This window comes from Corylus avellana, chromosome ca7, assembly GCF_901000735.1.
Source record: "Corylus avellana chromosome ca7, CavTom2PMs-1.0".
NCBI classification, from domain to species: domain Eukaryota; kingdom Viridiplantae; phylum Streptophyta; class Magnoliopsida; order Fagales; family Betulaceae; genus Corylus; species Corylus avellana.
In genome coordinates this window covers 14,478,705-14,496,835 of record NC_081547.1, presented here as the reverse complement: position 1 = coordinate 14,496,835, position 18,131 = coordinate 14,478,705, and the positions used below count along the sequence as shown (strand labels likewise).

The following is an 18,131-nucleotide window of genomic DNA, read 5'->3' as shown; positions in this document are numbered from 1 at the left end:
AGCTGCAAGCCTGCTTCGAAGGCTCTTGGATTCTGAGGCGGACTCCTAGAGAAACTTCCTTAAGTAGCAGTATGAAACTACTGACTTCATAACTCCCTGCAATAGATAAAGTTAATCAAGCAGAAAATGACTAAAGCAAAAAGAAAGCTTTATGAAGAGTAATACTTACACACAATTGATTGAATAACATTGACTCTGCCATACCCCTAGCAGAGATATCTCGTTCACCCGTTAAGCTCTCTTGGGGGAACCAGCTCTATTAAAGCTTGAAATGGGTTCCCCAACAATTGCCCACCAAGCCGAGACAGGGGTTCTCCCACAGTCCATTCTACATTCCGAGGCTTCACCAGGGAATAGCCTGAGGCCTCGTAACAAGCACCAACCTTGGCCTCAGGAGCCGGTGTCGGAGCCCGAGACAAAGCCTCTAGAGCAGAAGCCAGGACCTGAGTTTGCTCCTCGGCTATCGGGGACATCATCCGAGGCCTCACTTCTTCCTCAGCATGCGATCTATTCTCTTCCGCATCCATCCTTATAGAGCTGTCCGAAAACGGATCAACTAAAAGGTGTTGAATCTCGGGACCAGAATGGACCGGTAACATCGACTCCACAAGAATAGCGGTAGTAGCAGCAGCTCCAGGGGGATTTAAGGGGGTTGCCGTCAAAGGAGCGACAGCAATCGGATGGTTAGCAAGAATGTTCTGATAAGCAGATACAGGGGCCACGTCAGGCTCCGGGTTCACCTTCCTTCGAGCGGCCAAGAGATCGGTGATAAGTGCCAAATATTGCATATTTGGACCCCTTTATTTACGTTAGTTAATCCTTTAGCTGTGTCGTTATTTAATATTTTGTGTTAGTTTTGTGTTTTTAGTATTTTGTAGGTCATTGAAGAAAAACTGCAGCTTTAAAGGGAAAAATGCAAAGTTTGGAAGAAAGAATACTTTGAGAAGACCTAGATTGTGTGGTTAAGTCTAACCAAATCCAAGAAAATGTTAAATCAGATTAAAGTTCAGATTGGATAAGATTTCGGATCGGATTCAAATTCAGATTCTGCATACGTCTTAGTATTTTGACCATAACTCTCTGCTCAAATATCGGATTGAAGTGATTCAAACGGCATTGGAAAGCTAGCTCAAAATACTACAATTTGTTGTGAAATAGGATTTTAGTAATTCGGACGGTTTCTATGTCCAAAATCGCCCCACAATTAAAGGACACAAATCTGGACGAATCCTATTCCGATTTCAGACTTCTATTTTGACTGGGAGACAGACCTTCGAATTATCTAAGTTTACTTGGGCTTCTAGGACTTCCCTAAGCCTATAAATAGACTTCTTTGCATTCAAGAAAAGAGACACAATCCAGAGAGCAAAATTCTTTTGTTTAGTTTTTCTTTAGGTTTAGGTTTAGGTTTAGATTTTATTTTTATGTGGAGCTAAATTCCCAACTAAGGTTGGGGATGAAGCCTCACCGATGAAGAACATCAATACTTTTATGTAAGTTTTATTATTCTGATTTTATTGGGTTTTATATTTCAATTGTTTTACTTCTAATCAATTGTATGGAGTGATTCTTGGATATCTCTTGTGATTCAAGGATACATGTGATGATTTGAGATAATATCATATGATTGATTGCTTGGCTTTTAACTCATAAAAATTGGATATCCCTTGTGATTTGTTCTACGGATACATCAGGTGTTTCAATTGAATTTGGATTCCTTTTGTGATTTGGTCAATGAATAGATACATGGGATGGTTTTGATTAATTCTTTGAAGTATAGTAAAACATATCTATGATTTAATTTGTGAGAACTTCAGATTAATATTGATGAACATAAAGTATGTTGTTATGATTTGGTGAGTGTGAATTCTCAAACCTTAGTACCTTTATGCTTAGATTTACTTATTTTATTTAGTTTATGTTTATCCTTTAATTTTCAAAACTCAAAAATCAAAACCCTTTTGGAACTAGATTAGGATTTAATTAGTTTAGATATAAATTGCTCTTTCAAAAATACAATTCTCTGTGGGATCGACCTCGCACTTGCAATCCATTAAACTACAATCGATTCGTGCACTTGCGAATTAAATAAATTTGCACAACAATCGGCAAAAAGGGATTTCCCCTTTTCGGTCTCGACAGCAGGGCCTTTTCCCTTTATTAGCCTATTTTTCTTCACCGGAGGAGCTTCACGTTCCTCGGGCTCATCCACCAAGTGTAGGGTTTGTTTTACCCTAGACTCTTCTATCTTCTTTTTGCCCTTGTCAAGTATAGGCTTTCGAGGGGTGGCGCCTCGAGTATTGGCCGCCGAAGCGCCCATATAAATAGCAAGACGAGATGGTCTCTTCCGAGACTCACCTATGTCTTCTCTGTTGGTATAAAGACAGTGGCTCAATGCATTAGTAGTAACCAGTTGCTTGAAGGTCATGGCAGACTCATTATTCTGAACCCAGGACAGAACCTTGTTGACTCGGACTGTCTCCTCCTCCGACAAACACCAACTCTTGTGAAGGCCCAAATTCGGGGTAGTCGTCTCCCGTGGCACTCAAGGCCCCTCCGCCTTCTCTCCAGGAGCAAATTCCCATTGCCCTTGAGCAAATAAATATTTGTTTTTCCAGTTATGGTTATTGGTGAAGGTCTTATCCATAAAGAAAATTTTTCCCCGTCTCAATTGAAAGCTGTAAAGTCCATCGCTGTTGGGGTTCTTTTGGAGTCGGTATACCCAAAGAAACTCCGAAACTGTCAAATCCTTTCCTTTTCCAAGGGCCATGGGCCAAACAACCGCACAGGCGAAAAACATCCTCCAGCCGTTAAGAACCAACTGGTGGGGTGTCAGATTCAAGTGGCTAAGGAGCTCGCGAAACAATTTTGGGGAAAGGGAGCTTGAGGCCTGCTCGAAACCTTTCTTTATAAAGGCAGACCTCGTGGCTCCTAGCATCCACGATAGCGCCCTTCTTCTCATCGTCAAAACGAAGTTTCACCGATTTAAGGATGTAACAGTCCAATCTAATTCGCCGCTCGTCAACCGAGGTCAGATCGGGCTTCCACAAGGCTGGGTAGGTCTTACCCAAACCACCATCAGACCCTGAACCTTCTCCTTGAGACATAGTCAAAACAGAGCAGAGAAGGAAAAGTAGTGCAAAAAAGGAAAACAGATCAGAAAAGAACAAGCGGCACAGAGACTTGGTACGAATAAAAGGGAAACCCTAGAAAGAGAGGTTTTATAAAGCAGAGATAAGGGAGTAAAAACCAAAGTCTTCCCCGAGTTTGCACAATAAATGAGGCAAGAAAGGAGCCCTTGTGAATTCCACAGAACGGCTAACAGCTGGCAATTGAATAGACGCCTGTCCCAGCAACGACACGTGGAGCGACCGATGCGCCCTCGGTCAGGTCAACCGTCTCGGCAAAAATTGGTTTCAAAATTTCCCGCCAAAATTTAAAATTCAAATTTCCCGATTCCAAGGTCTCGAATTTTTCTCCAATCATAGTTTCAGAACGCTGATCCATTTCTAAGCAAAAATTTCCATGATTTTACAAATCAGAAAATTTGGGGGTAACTGTTGGGTCATGGATCCGCTATTGAAACCCAATGGACTCCAGACCCAATCTTGACTAAATGGAATATCCGACAAGGCCTCGGAATAACTCTCCCCAAGAAGGCCTTGTAAACCAGCGCGGTCTCGGGATATGACTCCGAGACCGTCCCTCGAATAGGAGTCAGATGTCAAATCCGAGACACTACACTGAATGCGAATAAATCAAAATACCAAGGGTAAAGTTGCCATTATACAGTTAAGGATATGTAAAGATTCAAACTCATTTCAGTAAACATTATCCTACATTCGAAAGAAGCCTTCTACAAACAATCTCTGTACTAGCGGGATAAGAGGCTATTCAAATTCAAAAAGGCAATATAATTCAAAAGAAGGCTTTACTACCTCATCCCACGATTCCTCCCTTATCAGAATAACTGCAAACCAGATATTCAAGGATAAGAGTCCCAAGATATGCGGGAAACAAACTCTACTCCATGCCTATAAATACAGCTCTCAATTTCCATCAAAGGTAAGTGCAATCCTGGCTTTGAAAACTTTGATTGCTTAAACACTCTTTCCTCAGTTTCTAACTTAGGCATCGGAGTTCCCCCGCCAGGACACCATCGGGGGCTCTAATCCTATTTGTTCTCTTCTGCGTGTAGTCTGAAATATCACCGAAGTCGATCGCACCAGCTGAAGGCGTGCCACATCACCATCCCGGAAAACTGTGTATCAACAAATATTAAGTGAAAGATTTTGGTTTATTTTGTATTCATAAAAAAATAAAAAAATAATTAAAAAAAAATTGTTATTTTGCTCTGTATTATTTTGTAAATGTTCAGAATTAGATGAGTTTTATTTGTATTAAAATATAATACATATTACACAAATATCATCACAATTTTTTCTAATTTTCTATTAATACTTTAATAATCATAATTCAGATTTTCTATTTACTATTTTTTTTTTCTTTGTACTTCTTTTTGTTTTAAATTAAACATATTAACATATTTTAATTTTTATGGATTAAAATAAAATTAAGTATCTTATGATTGTAATTTTTTTTTTGATTTATAAATTAATGCAATATTTTGTGTAACTATGTTTAGTAATGTACTGATTTATAACTTTAAATGTTTTTTTATTTAAAGAGTTGAAATATATATTTATACGTCTTTTTTAGCATATAATAAAAAGTACAGTGAAGATGCATTTAAATTTTAAAATTAAATTATAATGTTATGAGCTAGTGTAAGTAATGTTAGAAATCATACTTTTGTCCTACTAATATTTCACGCATTGAGGTGATAAAATTTGTTATAATTATATTTCTTTGTCTTTTTGATTCCTTTAAAAAAATAAAAACCAAAAAGAAATAAAGTGGCATCCAAACACGTCCTTAGAAATCAGTTGAAAGAGGCAGGTAGGGGGAGAATAAAGAGGTAAGAGAGTCCGAAAAACGTTGCGAGACTCTCATTCTCTCCTCACCTTTCGCTCTTGACAGTCGCAATGCCACTCTCTCATTCTCAACCATTGTTAGTTGTCAATGTCTTCCTTCTCCTTCCTCTTCCCTCTAATTTTAGCCACCATAACCAACCCAAGAAAACCCATCAAATCTTCAGCAAAAGTATCATCATTTCCTCTTGGGGGGTTTACATTACTTGTTTTCTCTTTCTGGATCCTCATTCTCTTGTTTGGGAAAGATGTGCCACAATAGCATTGTTGTTTTGTGGTATGTTTTATTTGGGGTCCTCACGTCTCCTGTCCATTCCAAGACCGCCTCTCCAGATGGTACGCTTTTTATTTTATTTTCTAGCTTTTTTTTTTTTTTTTTGTTTGACATTTCGATTATGATATAGTTGTGCGATGTTATCTGGGTTTCATTTACTTTTGATGCTTGCGGTAATTTCAAATGCGAAAGTGGCGATTCTGTTGATATTTGATAGGTCCCAATCAGCGTAACAGAAATATAACTAATATTTAATACAATAGAAAGATGATACACGATACAAATCTCCACTTACGGCTGGAGTATACCACAACACAAACACTATTCATTTTACATGACACACGTTAACTAAAGAAAACTATCTCTACCCATGTTACAAGGATAACTGAAACATAAGGGGTGAATGCTAACTACTTTGGACGTGCGTCTTGCACTTCCTCTCCACATTATGTGTATCAAAATTGTTGTACTTCTATGTATTTTGTTGAATTTATATGACACAAGTTTTTTTTTTTTTTTTTTATAAGTAATAATCCAATCTCATTAAAAGTGTAAGGCGCCTCTTAGTACACATGAGGTATACAAAGGAAACACTTAACTAGAAAGGAAAAAACGAATAAGGAAATCATCAAAACTAATCGACAGAGGGGACACATAAGCTGTAATCCAAAGATACAAAGTATGGTAAAAAGTGGCTAAAATCTCTTCCAAGGTCCTCTCTAAGTGCTCAAAGCTCCTATTGTTTCTTTACCTCCATAAGCACCAAAGAAGGCAAAGAGGTGCTATTTTCCATATTGCAGCACTTCTCAGCCTTCTAGAAGACCACTAACAAGCAAGCGAGTCGACAACCCATCTGGGCATGACACAAGACATCTTGAAGCGACTAAAGCGAGCACTCCACATAGCAAAAGCCACATCGCAATGATGAAGAAGGTGGTCCATAGATTCCCCAGTCTTCTTATACATGCTACATCTGTCTATCACGATAACACACGCTGCTTCTTGAGATTATCCAAGGTAAAGATCTTGCCAAGAGCTGTTGGCCATGCAAAAAAAGCCACCCTTGAGAGAGCTTGAGTCTGCCACACACTCTTCCAAGCGAAATGACTACCATTAGAACAAGCCAAGGAACAGAAGGACTTGACCTTGAATAAAACTTTTTTAGAAGGGACCCACCGCAACTTATCTTTACTACCTTTTCTCACTTTAACTGAATGCAAAACTTGGAGAAAAGAAGCAAAAACGTCCACCTCCTAATCATGAGCCTCTTTAGTAAAGCTCACATTCCACTAATTAGAAATGCCCAAAAACTCCAAATTGTCAGCAATGGAGGTGTCCTTCTCACAAGCAATGCCAAATAGAACTGGAAAAGTTACCTTAAGAGCAACGTCCCCACACCATAGCTCATTCCAAAAGGTAGTCCTAGTTCCATCCCCCACATCGAATCTAGTATAACCTGCAAAAGACTCCCAACCTTTCTGATGCTCTTCCGCAACTCCACCCCAAAAGCTCCTGCTGGCTCGAGAGAGCACCACTCATCCCATAAATTGCTGTATTTGGAGTTCACCGCTACTCTGCACCATGCGTCTCTCTCAATCCCATGGTGCCATAGCCATTTACCTAGCAAAGCACAATTGAACACCCTAGAGTTTTTGATACCCAACCCTTAGAGATCGGAGAGCAAACTTTGGCCTAGCTAACCAGGTGATATTTGAATTCTTCACCTATCCCTCCCCATAAAAAGTCTCATTGGAGCTATTTTATTCGATTGGCCACACTAGTAGGAATGGGGAAAAGAGATAAGAAATACGTAGGCAAGTTGGAAAGGGTACTCTTTATAAGGGTAACCCTGCCACCCTTAGAGAAATACATCATTTTCCAACTAGTCAGCCGATGCTCCATCTTTTCCATAATGCCATCCCAAATAGCCTTAGCCTTGTAAGAAGCCCCTAGCGGAATACCAATATACATGAGGGGTAGAGGGGAAGTCCCACTACCCAAAATGCCAGCCAACTCGTCCACATTATTCACATTACCCACAGGAACCAAAAATGATTTGGATAGATTAACCTTTAAACCAAAAATAACTTCAAAAAATAAGAGCACACATAGAGATCAAAGTTGGCCTCACAAAAAACCAAAGTGTTGTTCGCGAAGAGCAAGTGAGAAATATTTACAACAGGGAGCCTAAATCCCACAGAGAAGCCTAAGAGAAGACCCCTGTCAACAGTATTAGTTATCATTTCACTCAAAGCCTCCACGACTACTACAAATAGAAGAGGAGATAGAGGATCACCCTTCCTCAGGCCATGAGAACTACTGAAAAAGCTAGACGGAGAACCATTAACCATAACGGAGAAGCGTACAGAAGAAATGCAATGCCCTTTCCATGAAACCCAAAACCGCACCTTCTCAACATGTACAAAAAGAACTTCCAGTTGATGTGATCTAAGGCCTTCTCAATATCTAGCTTGCAAAGCACCCCAGGAACACCAAACTTGATACAACTATCTACACATTCGTTGGCAATGAGAACCGAATCCAGAATTTGCCTACCTTGAACAAAAGCATTCTAAGCCTTTGAAATGATCTTCTCTGTAATTTTACTCATTTTGTTAGCAAAAACTTTAGCGATGATCTTGTAAACAAGTCAAGGCTAAGATGTGTGTTTCTCGAGCTTGCCATTTTTGCTAGGGACTCTGAGATGAGTCAGCAAAGTGATAATCAAAGAGTGTGGTAGACGAACTAGTTTTATGGTCAAATGCTCCATAATTGATGTAGGAAAACTAATATGCATCACATGCAAATCATACGCAGTTGAGAGCTTTTCAAAAATCATACTAGGATCATGCATCATAGTTTTGCAAAAATCACAATTTTTCAAAAATCTTTTTTTTTTTTCCCCAATTAGACAAGAAAAACATGAGTTGTTAATGTAATTTTAGCTTATTTATATTGGCTTTAATGCACTTTCTTGTTAATGTCTTATTTATAAAGTTTGTTTTTATGTTCGTATGGTCCAAGTTGTTCCAACTTGAGGGGGAGTATTAGGTAGGGGTGTCAACCCAGCCGGTTATAACCGGCCAACCGGCCAATAGCTTTTAAAAGCAGTTGGAAATAACCGGTAAGTGGCCCTCCCGGTCCGGTTATCGATTTTTGCATTTTAAACCACCTGGTTATAACTGGTAACCGGGTGTGTATATATATGATATATATTAATATATTTATTTTTTAAAAAGGTAAGTTTGTTTAAATACTTTTTTTTTAATATATATATATATAATGTTTGTATATACTTGTTTTTACTTTTTATTGTTTTCTTTGGGTTTGTAGTAGTAAATATTTAGTGTTTAATCTCATAAGAATGAGATTTGTAGTTGATATATGTAGATGTAGTTGTTTAATCTCATTAAAGCTTTTAAAATGAAATTTTAGGGCATTTTTAAACATTGGATTTTCACGCCCAAAATGGCAAAAGCACTGATAGACTAATATAGCTTTTTTTGAACAACCACAACAAAGCCTAGCATATGGACCAAAAAAGCCTTAATTGTTTTTTGTAAAATGGCCAAAAAAGGCTAAATTAAGCCCAAAAAGTAGGCCCAATACCAAAAATAGCCCAAAATGCCCAATTTTTTAAAGACCTGGTTATCGGTCCGGATAACCAACTACCAACCGGTAATCGGCAGTTATTACATAATCGGGTAACCAATAGCGGGTTACCGGTTTCGGTTTTCTAAATTGACAAACCAGCTACCCCGGTTCCGGTTAGCAATTTTACCTAATAACCATTAACCGGAACTGGGTTGACACCCCTAGTATTAGGGGCCAATTGATATAGCTTTTTTATCCTCCTTTTTACTGTTTACCCAAATATGAGAAATGAAATGCGTTTGTTAAGCCATTGAAATGAGAGAGAATTTTGAAATTGGATATTAGCCACCTAAGAAAATCATTATAGTTGGACTACCAACAACCAATCTAATCTTGACATGTCATAAGAGACCTCTAACATGTTTGTTTTCAATCCTCATAAAACAAAAATAAAGCAAAAAACAAGGAGTTATCAATGCATTATAAGAAGTGGGTTTTAGAAGGAAGCAAAAAGGTTTGGTAGAGAAAAGAAAGGGTTAAAAAATAGGAGTTTCATCTATTGATGTTTAAAGACTTATTAGGATTTGGGAATATTTTGGCCATTGTTATATTTATCTAAGCCTATATAATAAGATGTGTGTGGTAGGCCATGTAACAAGTTGAATAGCCTCCACCTATTGTATCTAAACTGTTCATGCAAACTATAACAATGGTATCAGAACTTTAGATTTAGATCCTTGTTCTAATCACTTTTTTTGTACTATTTTGTCTTTTTTTTTTCCTCTATTTTTTGGTTGAACTTCACACCTTGCTGTTGGTGAGTCTCTCTTTGGCGGCAGAACCGCCCATGTGGGCTTAGCCAATCTTGGTGTTTTCCGGCAAGATCCTATTGACTTTTGGTGTTTTGCGGCAAGATATGACCAGCCTTGGTGTTTGGTTGTGGGTTCCGACCAGTTCTTGTTTTCAGTGAGATCCTACCGACCTTGGTGTTTTGCGATGAGATCCAATTGTCCATTGCAGTTTCCGAGTTACATTGAATTTTTTAGGGATTTCTTTTTTGTAAGTCTTTGTTTTGTGTGCTCCAAGCTATTCCACCTTGAGGGAGAGTGTTAGAGTTTGTTTTTCTTGGCATTTTTGTTTGTTTGTTTCTTCCAAGCTAGACTTATATGATATATATGTTTCAGCTTGAGGGGGAGTGTTAAAAGAGTTATTAGGGTTTATAAGCCATTAGTGTTTAGGAATATTTTGGTCATTGATATATTTTTGTAATCCTATATAACAAGATGTGTGTGGTAGGCTACGTAACAAGTTGTATAGCTTCCACCTTTTGTATCTAAATCGTTCATGCAAAACTATAACAATTTAATTCATTGTTATTGAGACCAAGTTTCTTTTCTTTGAAAGAAATGAAATGGATAATTATATACCTTTGAAAGTGAAGATCCTGATGTTTGCTAACTATATTTTGCAGTCTCTGCCCTTAATGTGATGTATAGCAGCTTAAAATCTCCTTCACAACTTACTGGCTGGAAGTCGAGTGGGGGTGACCCTTGTGGTGACTCCTGGGAAGGGATCAAATGCTCTGGCTCATCCGTAACTGAAATGTATTAACCTTTTTTGTAATATCTGTTGATAATTGCATTCATCTAAATCCACCTTGTTGAGAGAAGTTATTGTTTAACTATTTTATGTAATGTGCTTAAATTTTCTAACTTGGAACCTTGTTTCTATTATAAAATATGCAGAAACTTATCTGGCCTTGGACTCACTGGATCAATGGGCTACCAGCTTTCGAGCTTGACATCTGTCACTCGCTTGTAAGGCCTAGTTTTAAAAGATATGCATCTTTTATGCTAAACTTTCTATTTCTTAGACAGAAATTCACCTGAAAGCAAATCATTTGTTTGTCTAGTACAGTGATTTAAGCAGTAACAACCTCAAGGGTGATATACCATATCAGCTCCCTCCTAATGCAATTAACATGTAAGTCAGCTAACAAATGACTCATATACCAATAGTAAATTATACTCAAGAGATATATTGTGACACCATGAATGATGTGTTTTCTGCATTACTCTTTTGGTTTGTGAACATAATTTGATGGTCTTCTGCAATGGTCTTTTGAAGTTTTACACTGTTCCCCTAGATTCATTTTATTAATTTATATTCTTTTATTTCTTTTGATCTGTTTGTTGTTTTTCACTGATCTTCACAAAGGAGTGGAATAGTTAAGTCTAATTTTAGTCATTGGATTAGGTTTCATTTGCAATTCCTTTGGTATTGCTTTAATTGGTGACCCTGGTGGCTTGTGCAATGAACTTAGTGATTGCGTTTGGTGTCAAATGTGACAATTTACATATTGCTTGAAGAAATTATGTACAACTTTATATGTTAAGATCAAGACATTAGCCTTTGAGAACTTTCTTCTGAATAATTAGCTTCTTCTTATTATATTGATATTCACCTTATGAACTTGATGTGTAGAGATCTGTCTCAGAATGACTTCACTGGTGGTGTGCCTTATTCGATTTCTCAGATGACTGACCTTGAATACCTGTATGAATTTGTTCCTGTTTTCACACACACACACACACACACATATATATATATTGCCCTTTCTCATTTCTTTGTGGTGTGTGCAGAAAGCTTGGTCATAATCAGCTTAATAACCAGTTGAGTGATATGTTTGGAAAACTTTCAAAACTGAAAGAGCTGTAAGTATTGCTAACATGGCAGAAAAGGTCTTCTCTTTTCCCTTTTTTTTTTTTTTTAAATTTTTTTCTTTCTTTCTTCTGTATGCATTGCATTATCTTGTTTACTGTAAACAACTTTACGCATTCATGGTCTTGCATTGAATATGAATTAAGCTGGTTTCTGGCTTGTCACGCAAATTTTTTGTACGTGCTTAAGTCTCTCTATTTGGTACATTGCAAACTTTTATTTTACTCTTGTAGAGGGCTTTTCTAATTTCTCAAGTTCATTATAAGATCAAATGCCTTCATACTCTTCAAAATTATTTCCATGCACAAAAATGTATGATATACGTGTGAATTGTATGACTAAATTTGAAATTTAGTCCAATGGTTTCTAGCATTGTATGACTTCTTATGTTTTGAAAAAACTAATCCTTGGAGGAGCTCACGGGATTTTTCTTCTTTACTCTTGTCACTTGGATGGCTGCTTAGCTTGCTCTATTAGTGATTAGTTTTTCGGATTTTCTTGTTCTTTTTTCTTTTCCGGTGTTCTCTTGTGTGTTTACTGTGTATTAAGGTTGTGCCCTTCTGCTCTTTTTGGTATATACAATATTATTTATCAAAAAAAAAAGGGGGGGGGAAACTCATGAAGAAGAGTTCTTTATGATCTTGCCTTGGTTAAAGGACAAGAAGGACCCACAAGCCAGAGTTAAAGCAGTGACTGCCAATTTTTACTATCACTATCCTGATAAGCATCATAATAGGTTTAAAGCTGAAATTAGAAGAAAGAAGTTAAAGCGATTAGTAGTAAATGGTTGATAGTAATACTTAGAAATTTTGCAATATGGTTGTTACACTTAGTAGGGATTTCTTAAGTTGGCACCATGAACTCTTTCTATTGAGTTATCGAATCTAGCTAGAAAATGGGAAATGGATAATAATATCTGGGGGTTGTATGGCGTGGAGAAACACCCCTCAGAAGTTTTTTAACCTAGATCCATGCATGCATTGCAAGAAAGATGGAAGTTAACCTCTTCAAGAAGACCGCAGGATAGGAGGTGCAATTATTGCTTAACGCTCAGAATCAGTCATCTATTGACTATTGATTGTTCATTCTCTTTCTAGAATTAGGTTGGTTGATTTACAAACTCATTTCTTTGTGACTTTTGGTCTATTTGGAAAAAAAGTTATAGGAGATTTCCAGACAGATTATGTTCAAAAAGGTGAATGGTATTATTGTGATTTTGGTTTTCTAGCCTAGCTTATGCAAGGAGGTCACATATCTTTTATTTTGAAAGACAATTGATGTCCTCTTGCACCTTGTGATATGTAGTAATCTTAGAGGTCTTTTTGCTCTTCCTGACTCCTCTCATTTCATTTACCCCAAAGTTTGCATCCTCATGTTTAATAAGGTTAAAATTATTGCAATGACATAATTTATCCTTTCTAATTTTTTTTTTTTTTCTTTTATAGAAATTTATTGAGATGTTTTTCTTTCTTGTATTACTGGGGATAAGCAATATATATCTGCAACTATGTATGAGTGAAAAAAGTTGTGTTGGTTAGTGTGGATCTTAACAACCCTCTAACATCCTCCCACATCCTAATCAGGCTTCCCTTCATGTATTAATTGTCTAACATGTTTTATTACATTTCTTAATTCAATCCAGTAGACATGCCTCTTTATTTTTATCCCATTTGAAAATTTTCTCTTTCTTCCAAATCTTTTTTTTTTTTTGAAATTCAATTCGGCAACGCTAATGGCTACCCTACTAGCTTTTTTTGTTACTTATCAAACTAAAGGTCTTTTGTAAGAACATGTTCTTGCACCATTTTATCAAGTCCTATTAGTTGGCTTGATTAACATTAAAATTGTGCTTCTTGGTTTGAGGAATAGAAAGGAAGCAAGAAGATAGAGTTGCAGCATGAGAGTGGAGTGACATTCTTGAGTTTGCTATTTGACTGCATTTGATTCTTCTTCTTTTTTTTTTTTTTGTGATTTGTAATGCATGATAAGATCAAAAAGGCCATCTATGATAATGCTCCCCCTCGAGTTGGTTGATGTAGTTTACCTTCCTACAAAGTTTTGTCACTTAATAAGAATTACAAATAAGAATTCTATTGTGAGACTAATAATTGGCTTATCATTTATTTTTACGAATCAATAAGTATTGCTATGTTCTAATGGCTTCTTTATTGAACTTCATTGTTACATCACCAGTTATCCTAAAAGTTTAAGCTTATAAGAAATAGTGAATTTAGTTATTTAATTAAATATTTTAACACTACCCTCATGTCTTTAAGTAAAACACAACATCTGAAATATTTAAATTGAAATAAGGGGTAAACTATAGGATAAAAATTCGAACTCAAGACTTCTACTATGATACCATGTTAATTCACTAGTTATTTTAAAAGTTTAAGCTGATGAAAAATTATGAATTTAATCATATAATTAATATTGTAACTTTCTTACAGGGACCTTTCCTACAACTCACTGTCTGGCAATTTGCCTCAGAGTTTCAAATCACTCTCAAGCCTCAAAAAATTGTAAGAAGCAATTCATTTTAAATTTAGATCATTGAAGTTCCTTGCTGCTAACTTCCTTATATTTTCTTACAGAAATTTGGAGAACAATCAATTCAATGGTCCAATTAATGTCCTTGTTGATCTTCCCCTTACTGATTTGTAAGGAGATCTCCACTTCATGTTTATTATTCAAGAGTTTATAATCAGACTTTTCAATTTGAGATTTAGTTTATCCTTTTAGTTGACAATGGCTACAGGCACTCATAGATCACTGGGTGTTTTAGAACTTCATTAAACCATTATAATGTTGGCAGGAATGTTGAAAACAACCAATTTACTGGCTGGATTCCCAATGAATTAGAGAATATAAACTTAGAGTGAGTTCTGTATTCAAATTAATTTTGTATATTTGAGGATGCATTGCTTAAGTTGTTCGTTTTTTTTCCTGAGTTTGTGATTATCTATATTGAAGAACTGGAGGGAACTCCTGGTCATCTGGCGCTGCTCCTCCTCCTCCCCCTGGTGCAAAACATCATGCTAATCGACACCCAACCAATAATGGTGATGGTAAGTCTGTCAAGGGTGGAGTGGCAATAGCCGGAATAGCTATGGGTGTACTGGTGGTAATTGGGATTCTAATTACTCTTTTTTCAAGAAGAAAGTCTTCTCCTTCTTCAAATTTCCTTGATGAAGAGAGGATTAGCCAGCGTAGATCATTTACCCCCCTTGCATCTCAGGAATTATCCCAAGACTTGCGAGCTGACATAAGCAAAAGCTTCAAAGGTAGTTTTTTTTCTTTTTTTTTTTCTTTTCTTGGGAGATTCACTATAGTAGGCTTCAAAGGTTGTCTTAATCATTTTGCTTAAGTCTCCCTTTGGGGCCAGTTACTTATCAAAAATGACTACAATTAAATTGTTTGGATGATATAATGGTGACAGAGCTTCAGCCATTGGATCGGTGTGCTTCAGTTGATATCAAGTCTTTGCAAAAGTCTCCTTCAATTGGTCCTAAGCATCCACCTTATGATTTGAAGCGATCATATGATGAAAATGAGTTTACAAACCGTTTGAATGCCCGAAGAAGCACCTCCCTTCATGCTACATCTTACTCCTTGCCAGATTTACAGCTTGCTACCGTTAATTTCGCAACAGGCCGCATTCTTGGTGAAGGATCTATTGGACGTGTTTATCGAGCTAAATATGCTGATGGGAAGGTATTTTGTGCTTGGTTATTATATTTCCTACTTTTATTGAAAAGCTACAATCCCAATTCCACTAAAAATAATGTGCTCTGAGGAGAAGGTGAATTTGATATTTTAGTAATTAGATCTCATATTTTTTAGGTTTTAGCTGTGAAAAAGATTGACTCCTCACTTTTTCAAGGAGGGCGATCAGAAGAATTTGCAGAAATTGTTTCGAACATCTCCAAGCTTCACCATCCAAATCTTGCAGAGCTTGTTGGATACTGTTCTGAACAAGGCCATAACATGTTAATTTATGAGTATTTCAGGAATGGGTCACTTCACGAGTTCTTGCACATGTCAGATGACTATAGCAAACCACTAACTTGGAACACAAGAGTCAGAATTGCATTGGGCACTGCTCGTGCTGTTGAGTAAGTCAACTTATATACTACTTTTTGGATGAATTCTATTCTTTTTTGGGTTAAATTCACTTTACCCCCTAAAGTTTCAGAGGTTTTTTAATTCGAACCTCAATGTTTAAAAATTGGCAATGTACCCCCTATACCCTCTATTCCAATTTTGCCCTCATTAAAACCTATGAAATTATGTAATTACCTTAATTTCATAGTTTTTAATGAGCGTAATTTTGTAATTTCATAGGTTTTAATGAGGAAAAAATTGGAATAGAGGGCATCAAAATCCCACGTGAGACGCGTGTGGGATGATTTTTATCCAATTAGACAGAAATTAGTAACGGAGGGAGTGAATTAAAAATTTTTGAAACATTACATTGCCAATTTTTAAACATTGGGGTTCGAATTGAAACACCCCTAAAACTTTAGGGGGATAAGGTGAATTTTTCCCTTCTTTTTTTGTTGTGAAATAAGAGCAAATAATATCAATTATTGCATGTAAAATCCCTTTAGGAATGTGAATGTTTCTTGTGCACCTAGATACTCCATAAATTTATATGTTCCTTAATGATTCCTATGAACAATACATTTCTTTCATTTTTTTTTTTTTTTAGTCGCAAGCCATTAATTCCAATGTCTAATTGGTAGCCTCATTGAATTTAGCCTTCTGAAGATTTAAAATCCCATAATGTGGAATTTTAGACAGATCCCTGTATGCAATTTTTTTTTTTTCTCAAGTTTGCCTCATAATGCATATTAGTGTGAATATGCACTAATTGATCAAGGTTTATAAGGGCGTCAACTGATTAAGTTTAACAAGACAACTAACTAATGTGAGCTTTGCTAGAGTAGCTCATGATTGGGATGTGGATGTCTTTGCCTTGTTTTTTAGGGTATTGTGTTTAGTGAGAGAGACAAAGGTGAGGACAAGCTATGGTGGGTCCCTTCAAAAGAGGATTGTTTAGTATTAAATCCTTCTATAGTGTCATGTGTTGTAATGATGGCTTCCGTTTCCCTTTGAAGCGTTTTTGGCGGACTAAGGTTTCGTTGAGGGTGGCCTTTTTTGCTTGGCTGGCAGCCTTAGGAAAGATCCTTACCATGGACAACCTTAGGAAACAGCATGTCATTGTAGTTGATAGGTGTTACATGTGTAAAAGGAATGGGGAGTCTGTAAACCATCTTCTTCTCCATTGTGAGGTTCCTTGTGCTATTTGGAATGTTTTTTTAAGTTGATTTAGGCTGTCTTGGGTTATGCCTAAACTAGTAGTCAACTTGTATGCCTGTTGGTGGACTGCCGGTAGTACTGGGAGTGTTCCTTGTGTGGAAGATAGAGCCTTCGTGCCTGTTGTGGTGTCTATGGAGGAAAATGAATGACAGAAGTTTTGAGGACCTTTATGTGACTTTAGAGGAGATTAAAGTCTTTATTTTTCAATACTTTGTATCTTTGGATAGCTACTTATGTTTCTCCTTTTGTATTTTAAGTAGTGTTCTTGACAGCTGAGGATGGATGGTCTCTCCATTCTATCCATTGATGCGGATGAGAGTACTTGGTTAGAAAGGGAATTTGAGGAGCAAGAGGTGTGGGAGGTGGTGAGGGGATTGGATGGACATAAGGCGTCAAGGCCTAATGGCTTCACTATGGCTTTTCTTAAGAAGTTTTGGGAAGTACTGAAATATGATATCATGGCTGTTTTTTCTGAATTCCATAGTCGACTACAGTTTGAGAAGAGTTAATGCAACTTTTGTTTCTCTGATTCCAAAAAAGGTAGGCGTTGTGGAGGTGAAGCATTTTTTGCTTATTAGCCTAGTAGGTGGGGTGTATAAAATCATATCCAAGGTTTTGACCACTAGGTTTAAGTCAGTTTTGGGATATATTATTTCCAATTCACAGGATGCCTTCATTGTAGGTCGCCAAATTTTAGATTCAATGCTTATTGCTAATGAATGTTTGGATAGTCTTCTTTGATTGGGGGAAGCCAGGGTTCTATGCAAATTGGATTTGGAAAAGGCATATGATCATGTCAATTGGGATTTCTTGCTTTATTTGCTTAAGTGATGTGGTTTTAGGGAGAAATGGTGGGCTTGGATATAGTTTTGTATTTATACGGTGAGATTTTCCATACTTGTAAATGGAACTCCTTCAGGTTTTTTTAATAGCTCTCATGTGATACGGCAGGGGGATCAACTCTCGCCACTTTTGTTTGTGGTGATTATGGAGGCTTTGAGCCGGATGTTGACTACGACAATGGATGAGGGTCTCTTGATAGGGTTTTCAGTGGGGTCCATGAATAATGAAGCCTTGGTAGACACTAATCTTTTGTGGTGTGCAATCCGATCAAATTCGACACCTGCGATTTATTTTCTTATGTTTTGAAGCAGTGTTGGATTTCAGAGTCAATTTAGGCAAATTAGAACTTGTTCCTATAGGAGAGGTGGAAGATGTCGAAGATCTGG

At 36.9% G+C, this 18,131-nt stretch overlaps 1 protein-coding gene across 1 annotated transcript; it reads left to right on the top strand.

The window, feature by feature from the left end:
• The first annotated feature begins 4,998 nt into the window (after window positions 1–4,998).
• On the top strand, window positions 4,999–15,699 carry LOC132188257 (protein STRUBBELIG-RECEPTOR FAMILY 5-like). The gene is made up of 12 exons (XM_059602675.1): window positions 4,999–5,327; window positions 10,331–10,463; window positions 10,605–10,676; window positions 10,777–10,842; window positions 11,344–11,415; window positions 11,502–11,573; window positions 14,031–14,102; window positions 14,175–14,240; window positions 14,396–14,458; window positions 14,554–14,864; window positions 15,020–15,294; window positions 15,424–15,699. Exons 1-12 carry the CDS (start codon window positions 5,240–5,242, stop codon window positions 15,697–15,699), a joined length of 1,566 nt encoding a protein of 521 aa, XP_059458658.1. The 5' UTR covers window positions 4,999–5,239.
• The last annotated feature ends 2,432 nt before the right edge of the window (window positions 15,700–18,131 follow it).